The following is a 27130-nucleotide window of genomic DNA, read 5'->3' as shown; positions in this document are numbered from 1 at the left end:
GGAGTCTGCTTCTACCTCTCCCTCCTCCCCTGCTTGTGTTTCCTCTCTCACTGTCTCTATCAAATAAATAAATAAAATCTTAAAAAAATTATTGTGGGGGTGCCTAGGTGGCATAATTGGTTAAGTGTCTGACTCTTGGTTTCTGCTCAGGTCACGATCTCAGGATCGTGAGATGGAACCCCGAGTCGGGCTCCACATTCAGTGGGGAGTCAGCTTGAAGGATTCTCTCTCTCACTGTGTCCCTTCCCCGCTGCTTGCACTCTAAAATAAATAAATAAATAATTCTTAAAAAAATATTGTGGGAAATTTCAAATATACATAAAAATAGAGCAAATAGTATAATAAATCTTTGCTTGCCCTTTCCAGTTTTGACAAATGCTGTTAATCTCTTTCATCTACTTTGTATACTTTTTAAAAGAAGATACTCAGGACTCCATAGATCATACAAGGTACATTTTTTAAAGACTATTTTCTGGGGCAATTTTAGGCTCACAGCAAAATCGAGTGGAACATACCAGGCATTTTTTAAAAAGCCCTGAGAGAAATTCCTATCAAGTGCCCATACATCTCAATAATTTATTATTAATCTTATGGACATGGACTGTGGTAACTGATTTGGATTTTGTCTTGGTTATTAGAAAGCTTAGAGCCATAGTGCAGGGGAGCATAGAATAATTTCTCCCCCTTCTGTTTTCACTCTACTTTATATCCTCATTCTTTATTTTGTTCTTTCCCCCTCCCATATTCATTTCAACCATGCTATTCCTTATCTTAGGTATCTGTATAGGCTACTTTAAAACCTCATTGAGACAAAGCAGGGGATAAATGCATATTCAGTACCTTTCTACTTGGTAATTTGTGAAAATAAGGTCCAGCTTTTCTCACTGTAGTGTTAAAGTGTACTTTTAAAAAGTCCAGGGATGCCTGGATGGCTCAGTTGGTTAAGCAACTGCCTTTGGCTCAGGTCATGATTCTGGAGTCTCACTAGGACTCCCTGCTCAGTGGGAGTCTGCTTCTCCCTCTGACCTTTCCCCCTCTTGTGCTCTCTCTCATTCTCTCTCAAATAAATAAAATCTTAAAAAAAAAGGCCAAAAATCTGCAAAAACGAAAAACAAGGCCTTCTTCCACAGTCAAATTTACATCCAGGGGAACAGAAAGTTTGCTGTGACTAATTGATTTTATTCCATACCAATGATTTTATTCCATACCATCACACTATCTACAAATGGCTACCAGGAACAACTAGAGAAGTAGTGTTTCAAGTCCACCTGAAGATGGCTTCTACTTCCTTTACCCAACAAATATTTATTGAGTATCTAATACATGCTAGCCACTGTACTAAGCTTTAAGTACTCACCGAAGTGAGTAAAGACCCAGTAGAAACCCTTGGGGAGCTTCTAGTCTAGTCAGGGGAAGGCAGAGAGGGAACCAGCAGTTAATGGCATGGCGGGGGGGGGGGGGGTAAGCTGTGAGGAGAGGTGCATCTAGCCCAGAGTGTCCAATAGAAACCATTTCCTTAGCTTTTCACATAACATAATGGTTGAAGGACATAGTTTTAAGAGATCTACTTTGAGAAATCTTGATAAAACCTTTTGAACTTAAGTTGTAGGTATGACGGTTACCTTGAGGAAGCACAAGCTTGAAAATTTGTCACCCAAAGAAATGTACTTCCCAAGGGCTCTCGTTTTGGACTTTCTACATTAATAATGATACGAGGGAAAGATGTAATTCTTACAAAAGTCTTTTTAATTTGTCCATTTTGATATATATATATGTATTTTTTATAAAATCAAGTCTGCCAACAATTCAGGTTTCCTAATGGGAAGTTAGGTGAGGAACCAGTCTCCAAACTGGCTCCCAGTGATCCCTGCTGCCTCTCAGTATCCACACCCTTGTACCTGGGTTAGTCTGTGTAACCAAGAGAATGAGAATATAGCAGAGTGACGACATGTCACTTTAGAGATTCAAAAGACTTCCATCACTGGTTCTGGGGGAAGACAACTGCTGTGTCTGAGCTGCCCTATGGTGAGAAACTAAAGCCTGAGGCCGACAGCCGCCTAAGTGAGCTTGTAAAGGACTCCTCCAATCCCAGCTTGACTGCAACTTCATGAGACCCTGTTCCGAACCGCCCAGCTTAGCTGCTCCTGGATCCTCAGAAATTGTGATAATACAGGCTTGGGATACCCTTGTTGACAGATTTGGGGATAACTTGTTATATGACAATGGGTAACTAAAACAGCAGGTTTTAAGGATCTTGCTATAAAACAAGAGCAGAAAAATAAATGAATTTTAAGTATTCAAAGACAGATCACTTGGACATACAGAAGGTACTATTTACTCCAGGTATCGTACTTACTCATCTTCACTGATAATATGGGCTGTATGTGGACACAGCACATATGTAATCTACCACCTAATTTAAAATGCAAAGCTTTTTTCCTAAATTACATCACTGAATACATTCATGGATTCTCTAAGAAATAATGGGCCTGTTCATATCATTTTCTCACAGCAAGAAGGTCCATTCCTTCAATTATGAGTGGTGCAATGTATCAGACCAGAAGCATTTAAAGAATCACTCAGGAGATGCTGGCTATGTAGTATTTGGAGTGATAATTTTGCTGTGGAAACTCTTACTTACCACGTTAGTTTATTTCTGCAGCATTGGAAATGCTACCAATGACTTCCTACGTAAACCACTTTATGTATGCAGAGAGAGAGAGATGGAGAGGGAGGGGAGAAAGAAATGTTCTGAGAAAATAGCAGGGTAAACATTTCATGGTTTTGGTTTTTGTGGTTTTTTTTTTTTTTTTTTTTTGCATCAAATGTTTATTGAACTCCCCTTAAGACCCAGAAATGGTGCTGGACACCAGGGATCTACAGATAAACAGAATTCAGCCTCTGCTGTTGAAGAGATTGAGACCCAGCAGGAAAGGCAGTTATGTAAACAGATAAGAGTATGGAGCAAGCCATGGTTCAAGCGGCACTAAGGTGGAACCCAGGAAGAAGTGCCCATCTCTGTCTGGGAGCATCAGGGACAGGCTCCAGGGTAGGGCATACACTTCCAAGGAGCACTGACCCCAAAGTACAATTTTTTAAAAAAGATTTATTTACTTGAGAGAGAGCGAGAGAGCGCACAAGAGCATGAACAGGAGGGGAAGATGGGAGAGCGAATCTCAAGCAGACCCCACACTGAGCGCAAAGCCTGCCATGGGGCTTGATGTCACAACCCTGAGACCATGACCTAAGCTGAAACCAAGAGTCAGACGTTTAACCAACTGCGCCACCCAGGCGCTTCCACAAGTACAATTAGAACACCCATTTCAAACTGCTTGAAACGTAAGTATATTGAAAATCAGACCACTATCTGACATAGGGGGTTAAACATTAACCTGGTGTTGTGTGGATTAAAACATGTACGTGCTGAAGTACTGAGAAGAAAAACATTTGGTGTGTTAGGATCAACTAAGAGGGAAATGCAGAGGTTCCAGTCATGGTTTTTTCAAAAATGTGATTTTATAAGTCAATCAGAAAAAGACAATTATCATATGATCTTTCTGATATGAGGAATTTGAGAGGCAGGCGGGGGTTCGTGGGGGAAGAGAGGGAAAAAGTGAAACAAGATGGGACCAGGGAGGGAGACAAACCATAAGAGACTCTTCATCTCAGGAAACAAACTGAGGGTTACTGGAGTGGAGGGGGATGGGAGGGATGGGGTGGCTGGGTGATGGGACACTGGGGAGGGTATGTGCTATGGTAAGTGCTGTGAATTGTGTAAGCCTGATGTTCACAGACCTGTGCCCCTGAAGCAAATAATACATTATATGTTAATAAAAAAATAAAAATGTGATTTTATTAACTACAAGAAGTGCTAAGTTAGAATGTCCAACTTTAAAACGATATCAAATTCAGTTTGTAGAAGAAAATGTGATGAGCTTTATATACACCGCCTTTATAAGGAAAATAAAAATTTGATTGAAAATATCCAATACATGTTAACTCTTTATAGTTATGGAGTACACGGCAGGGGATGGGGAGAGGTATTTTGATGGGGTGGTTAAATAAGCACACGCTAATTATCTCAGAGCAAGTTTTCAGCCACAACTAGAATGGCATAATTATGCAAAGATTTGATCAACAGTGCAGTAATACACAACAGAAACTTGGGATTCAAGAAGTGGAAATGGTTGAGGTTTTTTAGTGCCTTTGGTGTTCCTTCTTTGGCTGCTTGGAGAGCCCGCCACCAAGAAGTGTTCTCGGGCTCTCAGAAATGGATCCCTGCCAACGTAAGAGGGACAGGTATGCTGTTCAAGCAGGCATGCCTGCTTCAAATTCTACGTGGAACAAGACAATGGGACATACATAAAAATTCAGGATAAAAAACTCCTGTAGTCTGTAATTTCACAGAAGTCTGAATCTCTGCTAAATGAAATTTGGCTACCTAGATGTACTTGGGCCAATTCAAAAGGTCAAAATGAAAAGCATCTGTAGACTGCAGAAGCATAACCAGCAATAATTCCTTTATTCCTCCACCCCATCCCCCACCCCAGACACTTTTGCTTTTATTTTCAATGTTCTTGTCTTTTTCATAGGCTTGATCTCAGTGTCCTTATATGACAAGGGTAGTAAATGATGTATTACAAGATCTGGGCTGAAACATGCTAAATCTTTTTTTTTTTTTTTTTAAGATTTTATTTGTCAGAGAGAGAGCACAAGAGTGCAAAGCAGGGGGAATGGCAGGCAGAGGGAGAAGGAAAAGCAGGCTCCCCACTGAGTAGGGAGCCCAATGTGGAGCTCATCCTAGGACCCCGAGATAATGACCTGAGCCAAAGGCAGATGTTTACCCAACTAAGCCACCCAGGAGCCCTGAAACATGCTTAATCTCTGGGAAGAAATATGCAGCTGCCTCATCTCCTGAATGAGCAGCACTGTAAACACATGCAGTAAGATACAGTGAACACGTGATTCCATGTGCAAGGGACTTTTGGCTCCACCCAATCCACGCCCCAGCCCATTAATGGGAGAATCTTTTCAAAGAACCTGTCTGGTTATGACACTTCACTGGCTTTAAAAAAACAAACCCAAAACACCTTAATTTTAACCCGTTACTTGCAAGGTATGGTTCAGACTATTCAATAGGGCAAAACTCCAAGACAGACCATAAAGCCTTAGAAATGCTCTCTAGGGGCACCTGGATGGCTCAGTCAGTTAGGCGTCTTACTCTATTTCAGCTCAGGTCATGATCTTGGGGTTGTGAGAATGAGTCCCAATGGGGCTCTGTGCCCAGCAGTCTGCTTGAGATTCTCTAAGAATAAATAAATAAATCTTTAAAAAATGCTTTCCAACCATAATGTCTTTTCTAGGAAAATCAATCTCAGATCTTACTGGTTTGCAAAGCCAGGTACTTCGAGAGAAACCAGTCTGGTTACCCTGACCTCCTAGAAGGGAAACTTACCTTTGGCTCCACAGCCAGGTGTTTCTGGCTTGGGTGGTTGGGTGGCTGAAAGTCAGAGGAAGTGTACCCCTCTTCTATGGTCCCACTGGCTCTTATGTCTTCCTTTCCTATCCAGTACTGTAAATGCCAACTTCCTTGCCTGTATTTCTCCTCTATACAAAAACTCTGTAACAACAGGGACCGAGTAATGTCAGGATCTAGTACAGTGTGTCATACTAGTCACTCACTAAATATTTGTTAAATGAATGGATATAAAACCATTGAAGCCTGGGACACAATGTGGTATAGCAAAAGACAAAGTAATCATCATAATTCTCAACTTTGTAACAATTATTCTTACTCTGAGTCAAAAATTCCCTGGATTTTTTCCCTGATAGGCAAAAGGTAAGCATGGATAAAGGCTCTTCTAGAATTCTACGTACACATATGCACAAAACATGTTTAAAAGTGTAAGTCCAATTTTGAAATGAACACACCAGAACTCATTAAGTGCAAATGAACATCAGTCCCTTTAAATGTAGGTACTTTGACAAGTTACTTACTCATTCAATTATGGAAACCAATTTGGAATTTTGCAGAATACTTTTTGTTTGTAATTTAAAGTAAAACAAAAAAAAAAACTTTAAAAAATTTACAAGAGCACCATATATTTACTATGAAAATATATGTGCTGCCGAAGCGAGCACTATTTACTACGAAAAATAAATCAGAAATTATAAAAGGAGAAGATAACCAACCCAAAATCATACTGACAGAAGCACTACTTACTTGGCCTGGATATAAATCTGAGTCCTCCTGCTTATATAAACATATTCTATATTCTACATCTTTTTCTTTAAAACCAGGGTTATTCTATACCAGCAAACTCTTTTACCGTAATATACCTTATGAATATCTTCCCATACACTTCGTAAGCACAGTCATCTGTAGGGGTATCAATATTTATTTATTTAACCAATGACCCACTGCTGGATATTTAGGTTATTTACCCATCACTATTACAAAAAACAAACAAACAAAACAAACAAAAGACCCCACCACATTAAATGTCCTGATAGTCAAAATTTAGTGCACATAATTATGTTTTCAAAATTTCTAGAAGTGAATTTTTTGAAACAAGGCTGTACGTTTTTATCAAAGTTGTTTTATTAAAGTTGTATGTAGTTTATTTAAGTTATTGAAGTTGTATGTAGTTTGTATGTGGCAGATTTCCATCCTTTTGACAGTAGATATAATCACTGGAAGGAGCCGAGAAACACTGGGGGTAGAATCTGGTGATTAAAGCGAGAGATCAAGCGAGGCAATACTATTTTTAGTTGCAAGCCTCTTACTGTTCAGCAGTGTGACTGGTTTTCACATGTGACCCAGAGTGACTCTGAAGGCAGTTGCAACAAGAATACCAAACTGTTGTAAGCCTTGGCCTGTTATCAAACTAAGCATACTACTTCCCAAAGACACAGTCATGAAGGGGATGAACAGAGCTAGGTGATGATGCTTTCTCAGGATTCATGATACTCCAGTTACGTCTAATTCACACAGGTAGAAAGTCTCAACAGTTGAGTTACCAATTCATTTTAAATAGCTTTACTGGTTCTCTTGAAACTTAAATATCTGCAGTTTTTCCAGTGTGACATTCTCATAAACACTTATTTACCACTCGAATGACACGTCACATGTTACTTTTTAATTTTCATACTATTATTAGGCATCTAGATAGTACTCTCTCCATTTTATAAATGAGGAACTGGAGACTCAAAGAAGGTAAGTGATTTGCCCTCAAGGCAAAAGCTGCTAAAAGGCACAGCCAGGGAGCTAGATCTGTGTAGCTTCAGTGCCACGTTCCTTTCCTGAGCCAGCCATGCAGTACCTCTGGGTAATTCTTAAATATATCATTATACAGTTGTTCAATCTTAACTACTATGATTAAAATTTCTTAATGACTATTACTACCAGTGAATAATCCTACTCTTTATTTAACCTGGAAGTAAACTGAATGAAACTGGAGGTATTGCTTATGAATAAACTCATTTATATTCCTAAGAAAAACTGGCAGTAACTGCAAAAACCCATTAATTCAATTTGAATAAAGTAAATATTGATACTAGACTCTACATTTAAAGAGACTTGTCTGGCAAGTGAGTCATGTTTTAACAATAACCATCGTAAAAGGGAGAAAAATTAGAGCAGTAAGTTGAATAAAAGGTTAATAAAACTGAAAGGTAATAGCTCGGTGTTTTCTTTTAAACCCTGAAGGACACCAAATATATATTATGTTGCATTAAGAGTCATTTCAAGAAAAGATTATTAACAATCTAATAGTAAACACTAAGAGTTCAATGATATCCAACTCAAAAATGCATAGGGAGAGTAAAGTTATTTTATTAAATCATGCACATCACGTGTGTTAGTGCAAATAGTTTAATCTGTACTCCAGAAATTCTATTGTACTTTATATCTTTACAAAATAGATTTAAAACAATTATTTACTTTAAAAAATGTAATTCTGAAGTTAAGCATTTCAGAACAATATTTGCAATAACCTATATACAAGAGGTACTGGGTACCACTGGCATATTAGCATTCTGTGGTGGAGTGGCTTCCTGCAACAGAAAACGATGAAATGAACTATATGACAGCATTTTCTACAAGTCGTTTGTGACTAATTCCTCCATAAATCTAGTGATCCTCCCAACAGTAAATCCCAAATAGCTTAAAATATAACCTTTAAAGTATAAACAATGACTGCCAAACATCACAAGGCAAATTATATCCTAAACTTCTATCAACATTTGGCTAGGCCTGTGGATTGCCACAGAACATTCAAGCCAATTCACTGACATTCCCTCCCAGTCTTCATTGACTGAAAAATTTAACTATGTGATACTTTAGGATATTCTATGACCTAAATAAATTTTATTGACATAACTGTGGTGCCGCACAAAACCATAGCTAAACTTTCACTTCTGTGTTTTAAATTTATAACATCAAGCAGTGTTTAGGTGCCTCACTGTGCATGGAACACTATTAATCTTGGGAATAATGCTTCTCATAAACAGAAAGTCCCAATTAACAACAGTAAAAAGAAAATAACCATTTGCATACCCGATCAGGAAATCTGTTGGTAAGTAACAACAGCTCACCTTGAACATGAATTAGCTTTGAAATATCATAACCAAATTAAGTCAGTAAAAGCTTATCTAAAGAGATATTAATTCTTTCTTCAATTAAACATGCTTGGAGGAAGAGATGATAGAAAAAAAAATCATGCTTCCTAAAATGCTGTATATGGGAAAGTAACTTGGCTTTTAAAGAAAATATCTCTTTAAATACATGAGGTTTAATAAATTACATTCCAATTGACTCAACAGTTTGGTTTACTGCACTGAAATTGTAGAATTGTTTTTGCTCCCAGAAATATTTCAGTTTGCTCAAGAAAATACACACTCTCATGGAAAGTTTTTCAAAGTTGATGTCCTCCACATCGTCAAGTCACATTAAGGCTGAACAAGCGTGCACATATTCCCCAAATTATCACTAGAACAGAATATTTTCCAAGTGTATTTCTCCTTAAAAAAAGAAAGAAAGAAAGAAAGAAAATCCACACAAATAGTTGTCTCTAAGTCTTGTTCCCAATAGCTCAGTGGTTTTATAACAAGTAAAAATGGCGTAAATATGTAAAAAATATATATATATGTGTATATATTTCAAACTGATAGGCACTGAGCACACAGGGCCTCTCTTCCCATGTATGTACTGGCTGTTTGGTTTGGGTAGTTATCGAATCAGAAAAATGAATTATCTGGCCATTAGAATTCAGAGTAAAATACCCATAAATTTAATGTTATAAATAATTTGGTGTACCAAGAAGCCTACTTTAGGCCACCATAATATTCAGAATCTCAACATACTAATTTAAAAATTACATGAAAAATTGCAAGCAAATTATTGCTTACAGTAGAATAAAGTCACAATTTTATATCCTCTTTATAGATAGATACATTTTATATAATTTAAAGCAATGACCCTACAGCTGTATTCTTGCACTTCTGCTGTCTTAAGAGGTAAAAAGGAAGAAAATGGTTCTGTTTGTCCCCAGCATGAGTGTGATGCCAGCTTCTAAAGGGAGGACGGTGTACGGACTCAAGAAACGCTCTCATGGAGACGCTCTGGCCAGACCTGGCACGTACAGCACGATGGCTGTCACCGCAACCAGGGCAGCCAACATGGGCATCCAGGGCCAGGGTTTCTGTGTGGAAAGAAACCAAGAGTCAATATCACATTCTTCCCTCTCTCTTCATACCTATTAACCCCTTGGTTCCAGAGAATCCTGAATACTTAACAGAATATTAGAAAAACCTTATCTTTGCGTAAGAATACATTTTAAAAAGCAAAGGAAAAAAGGTGAGGGAGTACAGGTGTGAGGAGAGCCGTGACAGCAGGAACAGTTTTAGAGGACAGTTGTGTGCAAGTCTGATACAGCTCAGGAAAGTCTTAGGCAGTTTTCAATTTCATTACAGTTGAAACCTAATAGTGACTTCTAAGAAAACCTGTGGGCCGAGCCTGCTTTACTTACTCCGGTATCCGTATATTACAACTAACTGATATACACGGATGCCTGGACTACATGTCTGCCTAAATGTTTATTTCTTGATAAAAACCAGATTTCTATGTTGGGGTAGTTTTACACAAGTAGCTAGTGGGTAAGGTGGCAGAAAGAAAATGGTCTAAGCTTTGATCCTCTAATGTGAAACCACAGAAGACAAGATCAGATGGGGTTCAAGACAGGGAAGTACTATTAGGACCCTGCCTCTTGGACACTTTTGGTAAAGACCATGTCCAATGTAGTAATGTCATGGATTATCTCATATGTTCTACTAACACGCATGCTTGTTGCAGGTAAGCATGGGTGGGCGACTCCCTACTAACTTTCAGAGGGCGTTATGAAACTAACATGCTCTGGCAGACAGCTTTCCTTTCACTAGCATACTGAGAGTCTTAATGAGAAAGCTGGCTTTTAAAGAAATATTCTGATGTTGCAGATCAAGGCTCAGAGAGATAGAGGATAGGTTTATACTCCTATCCTATACTTTTTTTTTTTTTTTAAACCGAGACCCACGCGAGTACTCCTTAATTTTTTTGTTGTTGTTTAAGATTTTATTTATTTATTTGACAGAGATCACAAGCAGGCAGAGAGACAGAGAGGAGGAAGCAGGCTCCCTGTCCATAAGTATGTACACACTGGGGTTGAGATTGTGAGCCAATAGCTCATTATGCTAATCTTATCCTTTTTTGTCTTCACAGCCACAGTGTAAATACAGGTAAAGAGTTGAAAGGAAGAAACTCTACACTACGGAGTAGAAGAGGGAGAGGAGGAGGGGAAGAAAGCTGGCTGAAAATTTCAAAGAGGCAAACGCTTCATTTCTCATTCAAATCTGATTAAACACTTAATTGGGGGGGGGTACGATATTGCAGCAATTCTTAGTTTACTCCAGTTTGCTAGAGACAAAGACTCAGTTAAAGGCAGCACATTAACAACTGGTTAGGTTGGAATTAATTCATGGTTAGCAGTACTACAAAGGAAACAAGACAAAATGTTATGCGATTAGTTGATCGTTCAAATCATTCATATGACACAACACATGGCATACTAAATGAAGGGTTTGCTTCAGGTAACGAAATACCTGTGTGGTTTTGCCATGCACTATATTACAAATATGGCACAAACAGGTGACGGGGACAAACAGACAAGGACTCAACAGTAGTGCTTGTACCTTTCTCTACCACAATGGACCGAAACACCAAAACAGGAAAGCCAGGAATAGGCCGATGAATACGGCTGGGACGGGTTGTAATATGGAAGGCTAAAGAAGGGAAGGGATATTAAAATCATTTTATGCTATAAAAAAAATCAGATAAGATGATTTAGACCCCATGGTGGGAAGGAGGGTAGGAAGACTGAGGTAATAGAAGTAAAAGAACTCAGGTTTTGCACTGATTCAAACATTTTAAAGACATCTAATACAATCTAGAATGACGGGACTGTGGTACTACCAGTTTAAAAGGGACAGCTGGAGGCAGTGGACAATGTGGGTGCCCCTAATCCCTAACGAAATGTAGCACTTTAAGACAGAGCGATGGCAACACTTCACCAACTGATGCTCTGCTTGACCTTACATTATTTTTGTTCCACAGCTGGAATCCATTATTTGATAATGTAGTCTCTTAGAAATGGCTAAAGTTTATTTTATCCCTCCAACGAAACCTTTTTTTTAAACCAAAATTGTCTTCCTCAAGATGGTACTGCTTTTAAGCTTAAAAATAAAATGCCTTGTGATACATGCTTCCTAAACCAAGCAAGAGATCTGACACAATGTGTGATAAACATTGGATATATAAAGACAGCCAGCTGAGTCTCAGGGTTTTCAGCTATGTTATCAGAATATAATAAATTTTTAAAACTGGAAAGAGTTACTACAGTGAGTTTTATTACAGAGAAAAATTTAGTACCTTAAGTCTAATAGCACAGAAAAAGGAAATTCACCTTTAAGGTAAATTCTTGGTACAACTATAAATAATAATAGCCAGGTTACTTTTGAAAACCTCTAAATAGTACAGACAGATCCATTCTGATTATGCTAGATGTCTTCATAGGTTAATTTAGTAGAAGGCGGACTGAAATTCCATACTCAGAAAGATATGAATTAACACAAAAGAGAGAAGTAACCAAACCATTATGATCTGATTTCAGAAGAGTTCTGTAATCTACGTTTCCAAAGTAAACACAATTTTGCTTATAGCATAAAGCCTCCATACCTAATTTATCAACTCCTGAAGGGCTTCTACCTAAGCAACAAGACTTCATTTTCTAAAAAGCTAAGACTTTCTTTAGCGAAGGACAGCTGGACACAACTCATGAGCATTCTGTGTGCAACTGTGTAATTGGATGGCCATGCAACGTCACTCTTTCGTACTCGTGCGACAAAGTTAAGCAGAGTGCTTTCCTCTGGAGGAAGGGTGCGGCTTACGCCACTGCAGTGTCCAAGCCATGAGAGGGACTTGAAATAAGTCAGAGCACAACCAACTACACTGAACAGCCATCAGTTAGGGCCCACAAAGGCAATGATCACCAAAACGTAGAACACAACACTTATTTAGTATATGTAACATCTTTTTAAAAACCAACTGCCTTTCTAGTAAATGAAAAACTAACAGTAAACTCAATTTATATGAAAATGTTCCAATTTCACACACACACACACACATACACACAGTCCTACAGAAACTCAATAAAGATTCCCTAATATTTATAGGAGGTCAAAAAGACACTAAGCTTTTTAGGAATATGCTTTAGTGAGAACATATTAGTATAAAATGAAAACTGTAATTAAGTTTCCATTTTTTTTATACAGCCAAATGCTAAGGAGTCAGTATGTACTACTCTTTCTTAGGTGGGTCCTTGGTGGTATAGTGTTTCATCTCTCAGCAGGAGAAATGAAGTGCCAGACGATGGCTTGGTGACAGAACTTCAGATTCATCTGGGAAAATCTGACAGTTCTTAGGTAAATTATTTTCTTGTAAACAAGGCTCTTCCTCCAGGCAGTCCTCAGGCTCTTCTAAGGATACTGATTAAAGGGGCAAATTCTTACTCAAAAATTTGACAGCACAAAGATTCCATCATGGAATTTCATAATGAAAAGTTTAGTTCATGTACTATAAGCCTCAATTTCTCAAATCAATAATAAAGTCCTCTGAAAAATCCATTTCAGGGCTCTCACCTGCCTCTCAGTCAAAGCTAAGCCAGTTTGCAAAGACTTACATTATTTCCTTTCTCTCGGAGCAGCTTCAGGTTGTCTTTACATTGTTTGAGCTCATCTGTGATTGATTGTTTTTCCTGCTCAGTCATTTCAAACTTCAACTTCAGCTCTGAGAGTACAGTCTGTGTCTTTTCATACTAAAGGCAAAGAAAAAAGAGTGTGCAGACTCAACTTAAAATGGGTATGAAGTTATGGTTCTAGTCAGGCTTAATACCAGACCTTATTTAGCCACCTGCAACATCAAAGTCAAGCCTTTTTGTTTTCAGGAGGTTAAGAATCATTTGCACTAATAATAGGAAGTCTTTAATGTTAACTTTATTCTACGTTAGAACTTTATGGCCCTGGCGTTAAAAAAATAAAATAAAATAAAGAGAAATCACCACTGCGTCATCTGTTTCTAAAGGGTCACTCTTTTTCCACTGAGTGGAAAAGTAAAATAATTTTCAAACTGACCCAAAGAAAAGCAAGTATAGAAAAAAACTCCATAGGTTAATTAAATGGCAAGGTTAGGAAGTCTGAGTTTATATCCTGGTAACCAGTGTCAGCCAAGCTATTTTAGTCCTAAGTGAGAAGTGCTAACTCCCATCAGGGTTTCCTTGACCCAGGCATCACTGGGTAGTATAGTGTTCTGGATAAATGAACTTCTAGGCAAATGATGTAAACAGATATATAGATAGATAGATAGATAGATAGTACTAACCACTATGATTGGGACATTTCTATTTTTTGACCTAAAACTTGTAAGCATTAGTAAATAATTTTTACAACTCTATTCCTTACAAATATTTTTCTAGAGTGAAACATGCCACTTCCTGCTCCGAAAAACTGTTCAGTGAATATAATTTGATGTTCAGACAGATAAGCTCTCCTCTGAATGCAGGTGACATCAATGCTGGATAGTATGGCTTGTTTCTATTTAAGTGCCAAGGAGGCAGGAATTCTGACTGGTTCTACTTCTAGATATTGCATCGTATGTGCAAGCTTCCAGTCAAAGAGCAAAATTGTTTTGCTCCTGGCTATGCCTCTGTCTCAGCCTCCACTGCCCCACTCTGCCATCTCTGAAGGTTTTAGAAGGAAGAAAGACAGACAAGGGCCGAGTATAATAAAAATGCACCATGGGACACAGCATACCTCCAAAGAGGTGGAGGCAGGGGGATTAGCGTCAACAGAGAGATCATTAGTGAGTGGGAACAAAGATACAGGTACTGAGTGGGAGGTAAAATGTGAAGGAACTCCCTGTTACCTAACAGTGTTCCCAGAACAAGTCCAGGTTCTATGCCAAACAATGAACTACAGAGTAAGATTCATGGACTTTATGACAGCTTTTTTTGTGGGGTCTGTGGACTTTCTTCCAGAAGGCAGAAGGTTGCCAGCAGGCTGCCAAAGCAAATTCAGTATACCTAGACTAGTCTCTTAAAACATAATCAATTCTCAATGATCTGATTCTTAACAGTGACTAATAAAGGATAAGTGAAAACTGCTTTGCTGACCTAAATTCTCCCTTACTTTCCTTTCCCACTATTTTTACATCCAGCCTGCCCTTTATACCAAAGCACTTAATCATTTCTCCATTCCAGGGGCTGTGAAGCAGAGTGACAGGAAGGCAGCTCAGTCAGGAAGAGCCTGCTGTTTACCTTCAGCATGTGAGCAGAGTGGGAAGGGCTCTGGCCCCAGAACTGGATGGTGAAGCCAGACAACTTTCCTGAGTCAGTCTTTTCACCATAGACTTGTGTACTCAACGTTTTATGAGTTTGTAAAATACAGATATACCTACTAAAGTATAAAGAATCTTTTCTTAAGTCAGATATAAAGATGATGTATCATTATTTTTCTCCTAATACTTGAGGATTAAAATTTACTTTCTCATGTACTTTTTTTGGTTAAATGTTCAAATACAAGTTGCCATACATATGAAATTTAATTGTTGGAACAAAAGGTCACCTTCTGCAGCCTTAATTTCAAACCTGGCTTGGATAGCATTTTTGCTGCATCTTGTTTTCTAACTCGAAGGTGAGAAAGGAGCTCAGTTCTGATTAAGAGGAAAATACCACAAAATATTACCAACACCTTTGGTTCTTCTTCATAAAAATAAGCATATCTGGCTTGCTTAGCTTGTAATATTTTAGCCTGTTACAGTGCTGAAGATACATGATACTGTGCACATTAAGCATGATTCTATGAGAGAAAGGAGAACAAAGGGGGAAATGTTGAAAGAGAATGTATGTGCATTAATAAAGGGTAGTAATTCATTTGCAGTGGATTACACAGATACAAGAACATTTTAGTTACAGACTAGTATCCAGTAGTTGACATCAGGACAAACAGAAAGAGAAGCAATTTTACATTACAAAGGAGTGTGATGACTACACATCATTTCACAATGGAAAACACTGAACAAGAAAATAGAGAAGAAACATATTGACAAGTTCACACATATTTTTAAATGTGCTGCATTTAATGCAATCCAAATCTATCAACAATTTAGATGCTGTGACAACATGCCACTGCCATTTGTGGAAGCACTTAAAGCATTTCTCACTGATTGCTCAGTGACCAAAACCAGGCAAACAAATAATGCAACAAAGCGGCCAATGCATTCAGAGTAACATACAACAGAATCATCTTCCAACCATAGCATTCTTCCCAGATTTTGAAAGAATTATGGCATATGGACTGGAAGGACACAAAGTGCTTACAGTATTAAATACTAGGATATTTACTTTGGCACAAAATGTGTGTTCCAACTAAATAAAATGAGATTGCTCCCAGAACACATATCCTTAGCAAGAAGATAAAAACGAACATATTACAAAATCAATATGGCCACACATAAATAAAAAATGTTACAGGTTTTTTTCTTTAAGAACAAACATGAAGACAGAAGAACAATAATCATGTCCACGTTCAGGATACTACAAGGAAAGGGAAGTGCAAAGAAAAACTCCATTGACTGAACAGATTTCCTAAAAACAATTTTGGAGAAATTTGTTATTAAAGACAAAGAGTTGTCTTCAACTTCCTTCTGTGTATAATGAATCCTTCATTTAAGTGAATCTTCTGGTCGGGGATGGGCCCCGACCAGAAGGTCAAGATGCATCAGCCTTCCCTGTCCCCTGAGCTGGCCAGGACTCAATGCAGGAAGGATAAGGCGGCAGGACTGAATGCAGCTCTCCTTGCCCCGTTGTTCACGTCAAGGTTTTCCTCAGAAAGAAGGTGGGTGGGGTTTCTAGTCCAAAACCAGTCCTCATCATTTTTAACATGATTTTTTTTGAAAGCCACCCAAGTCAAGGTTTTAAGCAAAATGACATGAAAAGTGAACATGCACATTTGTGAAGAAGGGGAGAAGAAGGGGGATAAAGGGGTCGGAGTGCAGGAGAAGAAAGTAAAAGGTCACAGAACACATGTTTGGATGGCTGGCTATGAAGTGAATTTTGCGTGACTTTCAGGCCAGTGTTACTGAGGGCTTTAGACAGCATTATGGTATGGCCCTGGTATGTTTCCAAAAGTATTCTAAGTTAAATACGATACTGTCTTTGAAAGATAAACAATGAATTGAGTAATCTGGTATACAAAGGGCTTCTCATATAGGTCGACTAACTGGTAGAGAAAAAGTTTTAATGAAATTTTATATATTTATATTTTTGAGACCAAACCCTACTGATGAATTCTCTATATATGGACCATGATACACAGCTAGAAATCACCAAGCAGAGATGCTCCAAGTATCAACTTTGTGACAGGTAATGTGACTTCTGCTTCCCTTTTTTTCTAACTGGCATGAATATCTGATTTGGTTTTGGCTTTAAGTCCAACCATAATTGGGCTCATAATGTCTTTTCGCTTTACCTCTTTCTGTACATCCTTTGCTTGGTTTTCAGCCTTACTGAGAAGCGTTTTTAAATCAGCTGAATCCCGAAGATGCTGTTCTTTCAAGGATCCCACTTGATTCTCAAGCTGTTTCCTAGTCATTTGAAGGATGCTGAGATCACTGGTGAGCTCTAAACTCTGCTTCTGAGAACTGTAACATAAATATTGACAGTTATTCAATTCACATAGAAACTAGACACAGCAGGAAGTTCAATTTCTTATACATTTCATTAGGAGGGATGGGAAAATATATAAAAGAGAGTAATATATGTTCAATAAATAAAAAATATTAAAATACTTTTAAAATTGCATGTTTCTTTTTTTTTCTTTTTTTTTCCATTTTATTTATTTTTTTAGCGTAACAGTATTCATTCTTTTTGCACAACACCCAGTGCTCCATAAAATTGCATGTTTAAAAGCTGTGTTCTATTTTCAGATTGAAATATGCACAGAGGTTGAAATCTTAAAAGTGGAAGTAGGAGGTGACTGTGTATTTTGTTATGTCACATATTAATTGTTTCATAAAAAGAGTCAGAGTGGGGCTTTCCCAGGAAATCTGCACGTTTCAACTATTTTCTTATTTAAATTTAAGTACTTGACAAATAGGATAGGGGACAAAAACTTAAAAGCTTAGGAGCCACTGTCAATTCAAGTAAAGATAAACCTACTTTAATGAAAAGACACACCAAACTGGGGGAAAAGCATGAAACAAAGAACGAGGAGAACGAGGAGACGGGGTTCTAGACCCCAGTGCTGCCACTGTTCAGTCGTGGGACACTGAGCAAGTCAGTTAACCAGTGCAGTTTCCTTCTCTGAGGAACCATTTCCTGAGCTCTAAGAGCTGTGCCAGGCACCTCATTACACACACAAATAAAACTGGGAGAGTCTCAGTTGCCTTCCGCTGTCAAATAAGAAGACTGAACTCAATAATTTCTGAGGCTGTTCTCTGGCTTAAATTCTACAATTACTTTTATACTTGATGTAAAAAATCCAATTTACACACTAGGAAAACAGCTTGATAGGCAGGAATAGAAATTCTGTGTTCAATCTCCCTTCTACATCACAAACAACAAAAAACAAAGACCTACATAGCGTAGCTGTTTGAAAGAATATGGCTCCCATCTACAACAGGAATAGCTAAAGGGGAATAAAGTTTTCAAGATGACAGTTTTATGCTTCTCAGAATGGATCATAAGACTCAGACTCAGTAATATTAATGAAGGAACTATGGAGTATAAATCCCATTCTGATTGTATGCCAGGCAGATTCCTAAGGGGTGTGATGTCAGCCCAATATAGCTAGGAACTAAATGGCATAGAAGACTCTGTGAAGAAAGACTAACTTCTTTTTTTTTTTTTTTAATAAACATATAATGTATTTTTATCCCCAGGGGTACAGGTCTGTGAATCGCCAGGTTTACACACTTCACAGCACTCATCATAGCACATACCCTCCCCCCTGGATATTGGGGAAAGACTAACTTCTAAATACTACTGAAGTGCTGAGGAGGCTTGCCAAATAAAGTCAGAATGCCACTACACCAGAAAAGTTTAGGGAACAGAATTTGTCTTAAATAGTTGATGTGAGTTTAGACAGACAACTGCAACTAATGATATATATATTCCACCTTTCTGGGACCTAATTTTTTTTTTTTTTTCTTTTTTACAGAGAGAGAGAGAGAGAGAGAGAGAGATTACAAGTAGGCAGAGCAGCAGCCAGAGAGGGGAGGAAGCAGGCTCCCTGCCAAGCAGAGAGCCCGATACGGGGCTCGATCCCAGGACCCTGAGATCATGACCTGCGCTGAAGGCAGAGGCTTAACCCACTGAGCCACCCAGGCGCCCCCTGGGACCTAATTTTTTAAACTGCATGCTCCTAACTCATAAGGAGTTTGCTGCTTTTCAACACTTCAACGAATGTGATATAATTAAAAAAACAGCATTTAGCAACCTGCCAGATTCCAATTAATTACATTTCAAAAAAGAAGGATTAGCTTAAATCTTTAAAATATCAATAATCCCAAGGTGGGAACAATTTACGATAATCAATATTAGTAATCAAAGATTACTATTTCTCGCTTAATAGAATATTGAACTAATGGATTCCCTAAGATTCCAAATACGAAGTATTTGAATGTCTGCATCATCTTTTTTTTTTTTTTAAGATTTTATTTATTTATTTGACAGAGATCACAAGTAGAGAGGCAGGCAGAGAGAGAGAGAGGGAAGCAGGCTCCCCGCTGAGCAGAGAGCCCGATGTGGGACTCCATCCCAGGACCCTGAGATCATGACCCGAGCCGAAGGCAGCGGCTTAACCCACTGAGCCACCCACGCGCCCCGGATGTCTGCATCATCTTACACTCATTTTAAACCAATCTTCCCAAATGTGCTGTCAACATGGATGATCAGCTGGTACATACATATACACTCACATGTGAATACAGTTGTGTTTGGACCTTTATTTCATCCTATTCAGATTTTGGAATTCTTTTTATAAAATTATGTTATAAACATGTTTACATTTTGTTACTAATTACCTCTAAAATTTAAAAAGTAATACACATAAATGTATGAAAAGACTGGAAAAACAGGACACAACAGATATTGTTAATAAATGGTACTGTAAGAAGGCATTTTAGAGAATAAATCTGCACACCTTGTTCCTTCAACTAGTTCTTGATTTTTAAAAATGGATAATCTATTACAATTGTTACTGTTTATAAGGAGATAATGAGGCTTACTGTTTTCTGATGTATCTAGTCCTTTGTTTTCTCCTAAAGCTTGTTTTTACGGGGAACTGACATTGACCTTGATCACTGAGCTTCTGCTAACCCTGATGTTCTTTAGAAATATAAACACAGGCTCACAAGAGAGTAAGACTCCCATATCTGATGTACTGTGGGGAGGCAGATGGATTAATTAGGAGTAGTTTCAAAAATAAACATGTACTATTTTCATATTCTGAATTAGAATGTAAATAGTATTCAAATAAAAATATGGAATGGATCAAATTTTTAAGGAAAAAATCAACTTTAAACTATACAACAAATGGTGGGGAAACAGGAATCCATTAAATTTGCTGGCATAAATTTACTGCATTCATTGGTTTGCTTGTAAGGTACTGGCTATTAGAAAGACATGACTGGTTTTGAAGAGTTCTTGATTTTATATACTTTATATATTATTACTCTTTAAATGAAATTATTTATTAATTTATATTAAACTCTTTTATGTGAAATTCAAAAGCGGAATTTCTATCTTTTCAAAGGTATAAATTCTTTATTATAGGCATCTCCTGATTACCCTTACTAACAAAAGGAATCATTGGTGTGAAAGAAAAACAACTTATATTTGAAATTTTTATCATTTAGTTTATAGGACAAATTCAATCACTAAGTATAGATCTTTGCTATTTGTTTTTTAGGGCTTTGGTGGGGAGAGGGGTGCTGTTGTCCCTGAATGTGTATTCTTGAGTGTGCCAAAAGGAAAGGACGTGTAGGATGATGATGGAAGTCCAAAAAAAAACCAAAAAACCTGCTGAAGTAGTCAGTTAGTTTGCTTAACCGTCAAACGGCCAAAAGGAGTCTGGCTAAACGTTTTCCTCCAAAAAGGTATTTAAGTATCAAATTTAAATTTAATTCAGATGAAAATTTAAGATAAAGAAATATTTTGAAGCTAAAAGAGCCCTTGCATACTTGTGCAGTTCTTTTTCTTGCCGCTGCAGTTCTGATGATAACAAAACATTTTCCTTTTTTAGAGAATGGCATTCGGTTTCCAATACATTCCATTCCTTTTTCAACTTCTCTAGTTCACCTAAAATAGTCCCAAGACATACTCATTAATATAGGAACATAACTTCGATAATAATTCAAAGGTTAAGGGAAATATTTCAGAGAAAAACATACTTGCCCTCGCCCCCCAAAACATGTAGATTTTACATGGCTATTCTTTGGTTACTGCTTATTTTGTCTCTATACTTTAGGTAAGTCCCATCACTTTGAACTTCAGTAATGTTTTCTTCCCTCTTCACTTTTATAAGACAAATAATTCAGTAGTATTAAAATAAAATATAAAATTATAAGAAATTTCAATTTATTGTAGAACTTGTGGACCTGAAGAATGTTTATGGACCCAATATAAAAACATTACTTTATACAACCAAACTGTTACCAAAGAGAAAAACAGCTCAAATGGTTATTTTGTGCACGTTAAAAAGTTACCATTGTCAAGAGTTAAGAGCTTTATGTAAAATATGCACACTCACTTTGTAGCCTTGTTGCTTCCTCTCTCTGCTGGTCCTCACACTGCTGACATCGAAGCTGAAAACTATTTTGCAGACTTGTGATTTCTTTCTCATATTCAGACGCTGCTTTCCGCCACCGCTCAAGCTCAGCTCGTACCTTCTTAAGCTCTTCTTGTAACGAGGCAATGTCAGTGTCCCGCTCAGAGGCAGCCTTTTCCGCTGCTCGATGAAGAAGCAAAATTTCATCTCGGGCACTAAGCAGTTCATCTCGAGTGCTTGTGATTTCACTGTCCTTCTCCTCCCGGAGATTCTCAATATTGATGTGTAACCTCTGTAATTGGGCTAAAAAAGTATATTGATCCATCATTCTCTTTGTCCAAAGCAATTACAAATAAAGGAACTGCCCAAATGGGATTGTAGCTACTGCACAGCCCAGGCTGTCAGAGCTGTTTGCTGCTTTTGATTAAACAGTACAAGCTTGCCATGTTTAATGCAGAAAATGTCAAAATATAGAAACACAAAGAGTAAAAAACCAAAGTGATCTTCTTACTTCTCCCACACAGAGAAAGTTGCTTCTAGCATTTGGTATTTATTCTTCTAGATTTTTTTATATGCATTTTATATACATATAAAAGCAAAAACAGGGAGGGATTATAATATATATGGTGTCCCCTATCCTGCTGATGAGTATCTTTTAATAACAAAAAAATTACACTGTGACTTCTTGGACTAATCCTTTATTTTAGACATTTTAGGCTGTTCAGTTTTTAATTACTATAAAAAATACTGCTTATGAGGGTGGGGTTATAGACATTGGGGAGGGTATGTGCTATGGTGAGTGCTGTGAAGTGTGTAAACCTGGCAATTCACAGACCTGTACCCCTGGGGATAAAAATACATTATACGTTTATAAAAAAATTAAAAAAAACAACAACAACATGGTGTTCATATAATTAAAAAAAAATACTGCTTATAATGCAATCCTAGTTTTTTTCTTAGGGTGAATTCCTAGACATAGAATTGCTTGGTCAGATGGTAAGCATCAGTAAAACCTTTGATGTTCTTGATTCAATTTGCAGTTTAAATGTCAGATCCTTAAAAAAGCTTTCTCTGATGTCTTACTTAAAAATAGTCCTCGGGGCGCCTGGGTGGCTCAGTGGATTAAGCCGCTGCCTTCGGCTCAGGTCATGATCTCAGCGTCCTGGGATCGAGCCCTGCATCGGGCTCTCTGCTCTGCAGGGAGCCTGCTTCCTCCTCTCTCTCTGCCTGCCTCTCTGCCTACTTGTGATCTCTCTCTCTCTGTCAAATAAATAAATAAAATCTTTAAAAAAAAAAAAATAGTCCTCTCATTTTCTAGCCCATTACTCCGCCTTTATTGGACACCACATTTAATATTTGCTTACGGTTTATCTTTTCCGTTGACTGTACATCTCATGCATACTCTATCCTCAACACTAGCAAACAACCAAGAATTGCTGGTTGAATTAATGAATTGACAACATTAATGAATAATGCCTAATTAAGGAGGTATATTTTTTTAACAGATCTGGTCCTGGGCCCCCAAGGACTGAACTTGAAACAATTCGTATAAAATACTTGGTTCAGAAGAGAAAAATAGTCTTGGTTACTATAACACAAGAAAAGTATTGGTAGAAAAAGTTTCTTAGGTAGAAAAGAATAATTAAAATATTTAAGAGAATTTCAGGCTGAGAAAGGGGAAGGCTGCTCCATAAAAAGCATTCAAAAATATGAGGCCTTTTCAGTTTGCAGGAATCACTGAGAGGTTAACAAGTTCAGAATATGAAGACACAACAGTCAGCGTGATTAACACTTGTGGATAAAGTCATAAAACAACATGCTGGCACTAGGGGGGCACTCAATGATGCCCAGGTAAGAATGCTTTAAGACAAAAGGCAGCCCTATGTCACAGAATCTTTAGGGAAAATTGCCCATACACACTACAGAATGCAAATATAGATTGAAATCAGATTTACATAAGCTAATGGATAAAGATATTAAATTACAAGAGTTTAAAGAATTTTCTCTTCAAAAAGACATACAATCTACCCCAGAAATTTTAACTTGACCATAATTAAATTTAAATTTCTAAAGAACTCAAATGTCCGTGGGGGTGCCTGGGTGGCTCAGCTGGTTAAGTGTCTGACTCTTGATTTTGGCTCTGGTCATGAAATCAAGCACTACATCGGGTTCCATGCTGGGCACAGAACCTGCTTAATGTTCCCTCTCTCCCTCTCCCTCTATCCCTCCCCCACTCCAGGCGTGCTTGCACTCCCTCCCTCCCTCTCTCTCTTAAAAATAAATACATAAATAACTCAAATGTCCCACTCAAAAATAAGAAAAAAAAAAAACAAACTAAGACTGCTTTTCTCTGGGATATTTTAAGGCAAACATCATAGGCCTTATACAATGATTTCCCATTTTTTCTGAACTGAGATTGTCTATTTAATTTCTTCTCACCTTATAACTCAAACCAGAATTTTAAAATAACATTAGTTCCCTCTTTGACAATGAAGAAAAATTAATTTTGCTTTAGGCATGTTATAATACCATGGGAAAGAAAGATCTCCCCTAGGGCTCTCATAATTCAAGCCTAACAGTACCAGAACTGTGATTTGAAGTAAACCCTTGGCAGGCAAGGATCTTTCTGGTCTTTTCTGCAATGAACCTGTGATAGCTCACACAAAGAGACAGCAAAATTGTGAGCATGAAGAGCAGCCTCTACCAATGAAGGCACTGCAGGGATCATTATTCTATTTCATGTGCTATATAATTTTTCCTGAAATGCAAATAGTTGTTTTTTTTTTTTAAAGCTTTATTTATTTATTTGGGAGAGAGCACAAGTGGGAGGGGCATAAGAACGGAGAAAGAATCTCAAGCAGACTCTGCATCAAGTGCAGAGCCCAAATGGGGCTTGAACTCATGGCCCTGAGATCACGTCCTGAGCTGAAACCAAGAGTCAGACATTTAGCTGACTGCTCCACCCAGGCGCCCCTCAATGCAATATGTTACGAGCATTAGAAATAATGTCACCACGCTAAAAGTGCTGATGCACAGAGTAGCTCAAATTGATATCCTGTCCAAAGACCCGCTCTGTACTAACTCACTATATAACCCAGAGAGAGAAAGTCTTACCAAACCCATGTCTTCACCCATGCTCTTCCCACTCCACGTGTCCACTATTAGAGTACTAGGAAATAGTGTTTAAAAGAAAACAAAACAAATGCCCACCAAGAGCCTAGTTATAGTCTCAGATTCTAGGGACAAACCAAAGACATGAAAAATGGGAACTCTACACTCGTACTTTCCATTCCTTTTGAATCACTACAAACAATAATAATTCCAAATAACCCTGGGGTGTTTCATACCTTGAAGAACCTGTATTTGTTTACTGGATTCTTCAACTTGATTTCGATAGGCTTTTCTTTCTTCTTCCAAAAGAGCTAAAAATAAAACAGAATATATCTATTTTTGTGAGTTAATGTAAGTATTCAGAATTGAGCAGCTGGAAATTTCTAAGAAATTCTCACCTAAAGCTTATTGAAGGAAACAAAAGCTAAGCAGTAAGTATTATCAGTATTAGCAGTTAGATAATTTAAAGATTTTAGGAGCACAAAACGGTAGTAAGTAATAAATCTAGTCAATTGAGTAGCAGAGTTTTCTAGACCTTATATCACCAAGATTATCTGCTGTTCTTTACATGAGGAGCATTCTTGATAGTTGTTAATCAGCATTTTGAGCTTAAATTTTAAAAATAGACTTAAAACTCTCATGTTTACGGCCAAGTATACAGTGAGTACTAACAAACGAAAAGCTCCCAGTTCCTCCTCAGAACGTGAATCTTCCCCCGTCCAGAAAGATCATCTTAGAGAACATGAGGACTACATAGGCCATTCACTTTCTTCTTGCTCTAAGACCTTCTGTGGTACCAAGTGATGCAACTAGGTAGTTATTGTGAATGATATGGAAATGTAAGCTCTAGGGAATAAATATCACCAGTTCCACTGGCCTATGACACTATGGATAAAGAAACTATTAGAAAAGAAGTGGTTGGGAAACTGTAAGATTCTATACCTTTACCTTGTCTGGTTGTTCCCATTTACTAAAGAATACACTCTAAAATCACAGGGAATATAAATTTCCCTTATCTTAAACTGAAGAGTAAGATTAAGTATAACTAAAACTTAGAAATTCAAATATATGTTTTTTCTTTTTGTTGTACTTAATATATAATTAACTGTGAAGATCTTTCATTGGTATGGGTCTTTCTTGGTCTTCACTCACGTCAATGACGTGAAGGACGTAGAGCAACTTTAACTCTTTATTGATTTAAAACATGTTCATAGAGGGTTAAATGAATGTCCTAAGATCACATAGCTAATAAAGTTGTGGATATGGAACAAGATACTCTGACTCTGGACTCAGTCATATCACACTGTTTCCATATCCCCTAAAGAATCAATGTAATTTTGATCTCACCTTGAAGTTCAAAGCATTTTTGTTTACTTGCTCTAGCTAGTTCCTGGGCTTCAATCAATTCCTTGCGAAGATGCTGAATTTCTTGTTTTGTCTCAATTTCTGACTGTGCACCCTGCAAGTCATCTGACAAAAATATGTTTATTTTAAAAGCAAGAGTTAGTACAATACTATAATCTCTACAACCAAATATTAGTCATCTCTTTCATGTTTAGACATGCATAGCTGAAGAACACAGCATAACTGAGTTAAATAAACTTTAGAAGCAAATTATATTAAGCATTTTAGTCATTTTACCCTGGAGAAAGAACACAAGTACAGTTAAATATATATTAGTAATTCATGGCAATGGTATTATAAAATGGTATTACAAAATAGTAATGGTATTATGAAATATATATTATATATACTAAATTATACATATCACTCATGTAGAGCTTATGTAAGCCTTGACATTCGGTAAAATGGGCATATGCCATTCTTCTTCATCAATTTTGAAATTGTTTGATAACAAGTCAGAAAAATTCCACTTGGAATCAACTGGAAATGGAAAAACAAAAACAAACTTTTCTTCAAGAAAAAGAAGAGAATAAAATTGTTCTCTTTGTGAGAACAAAATAAAAACCAGGCTGAAATCTCCACCATACTCACTTTGTCATGAGTATTTTCCCAACACTAAACACATAACAAATATTTGCTAAATTATTAAGTGATATAACCTAAATGGTTTTAACAAAATAAATTAGATCCAACATTACATCTCAAATATGCCCCCTCTCCTAATGTCTTTCTTTCCTCTCTTGTAACTCTCCTCATCTTTCACCATGTTAAAATTTTCTATTATTGAACACTGCCTAAAAAAAATATATCATCATTAGGTCATATTCTTCTAGTGCATTCTTTTGATTATTGCTTTGGTTTACAAGTAGCCCAGGCATAGCCCAGGCATAACAACTTCATTACAAAAGAGCTAAGAGGGGTTCCCGGATGGTTCAGTTGGTAGAGCATATAACTCTTGATCCTGGGGTTGTAAATTTAACCCCCATGTTTGGAATAGAGGTTACTTAAAAATAAAATCTTTAGTTGTGTCACCTGAGTGGCACAACTGGTTAAGCATCCAACTCTTCATTTTGGCTCAGGTCGTTATCTCAGGGTTGTGAGACTGAGCCCTGCAGTGGGCTCCAGGCTCAGTGAGGAGTCCGCTTGAGATACTCTTCTTCTCCCTCTGCCCCTCCCCCTAATCATGCTCACTCTTCCTCTT

General features: G+C 37.5%; 1 protein-coding gene across 33 annotated transcripts in view; it reads right to left on the bottom strand.

Annotated features, from left to right (window-relative positions):
• Positions 1-7816: 7816 nt before the first annotated feature.
• LOC123932319 (sarcolemma associated protein) overlaps positions 7817-27130 on the bottom strand; it is a 149790-nt gene continuing 130476 nt past the window's right edge. For 15 of the 33 annotated variants that reach the window (XM_045990207.1, XM_045990208.1, XM_045990216.1 and 12 more), the window contains 7 exons: positions 25873-25995; positions 24762-24836; positions 21397-21717; positions 20828-20945; positions 17116-17287; positions 13272-13406; positions 7817-9701 (listed from right to left, as the gene is read on the bottom strand). In XM_045990207.1, coding sequence (XP_045846163.1) covers positions 9609-9701; positions 13272-13406; positions 17116-17287; positions 20828-20945; positions 21397-21717; positions 24762-24836; positions 25873-25995 — 1037 coding nt within the window. In that variant the 3' untranslated portion in view covers positions 7817-9608. Of the gene's footprint in view, positions 9702-11226; positions 11317-13271; positions 13407-17115; positions 17288-20827; positions 20946-21396; positions 21718-24761; positions 24837-25872; positions 25996-27130 lie in introns of all 33 variants that reach the window. The other 18 variants (XM_045990210.1, XM_045990211.1, XM_045990219.1 and 15 more) reach the window with 3 other exon arrangements.

This window comes from Meles meles, chromosome 20 (genome assembly GCF_922984935.1).
Source record: "Meles meles chromosome 20, mMelMel3.1 paternal haplotype, whole genome shotgun sequence".
NCBI lineage: Eukaryota > Metazoa > Chordata > Mammalia > Carnivora > Mustelidae > Meles > Meles meles.
Note: the sequence above shows the minus strand (reverse complement) of the source record. Positions and strands in the feature narration are given on the sequence as shown.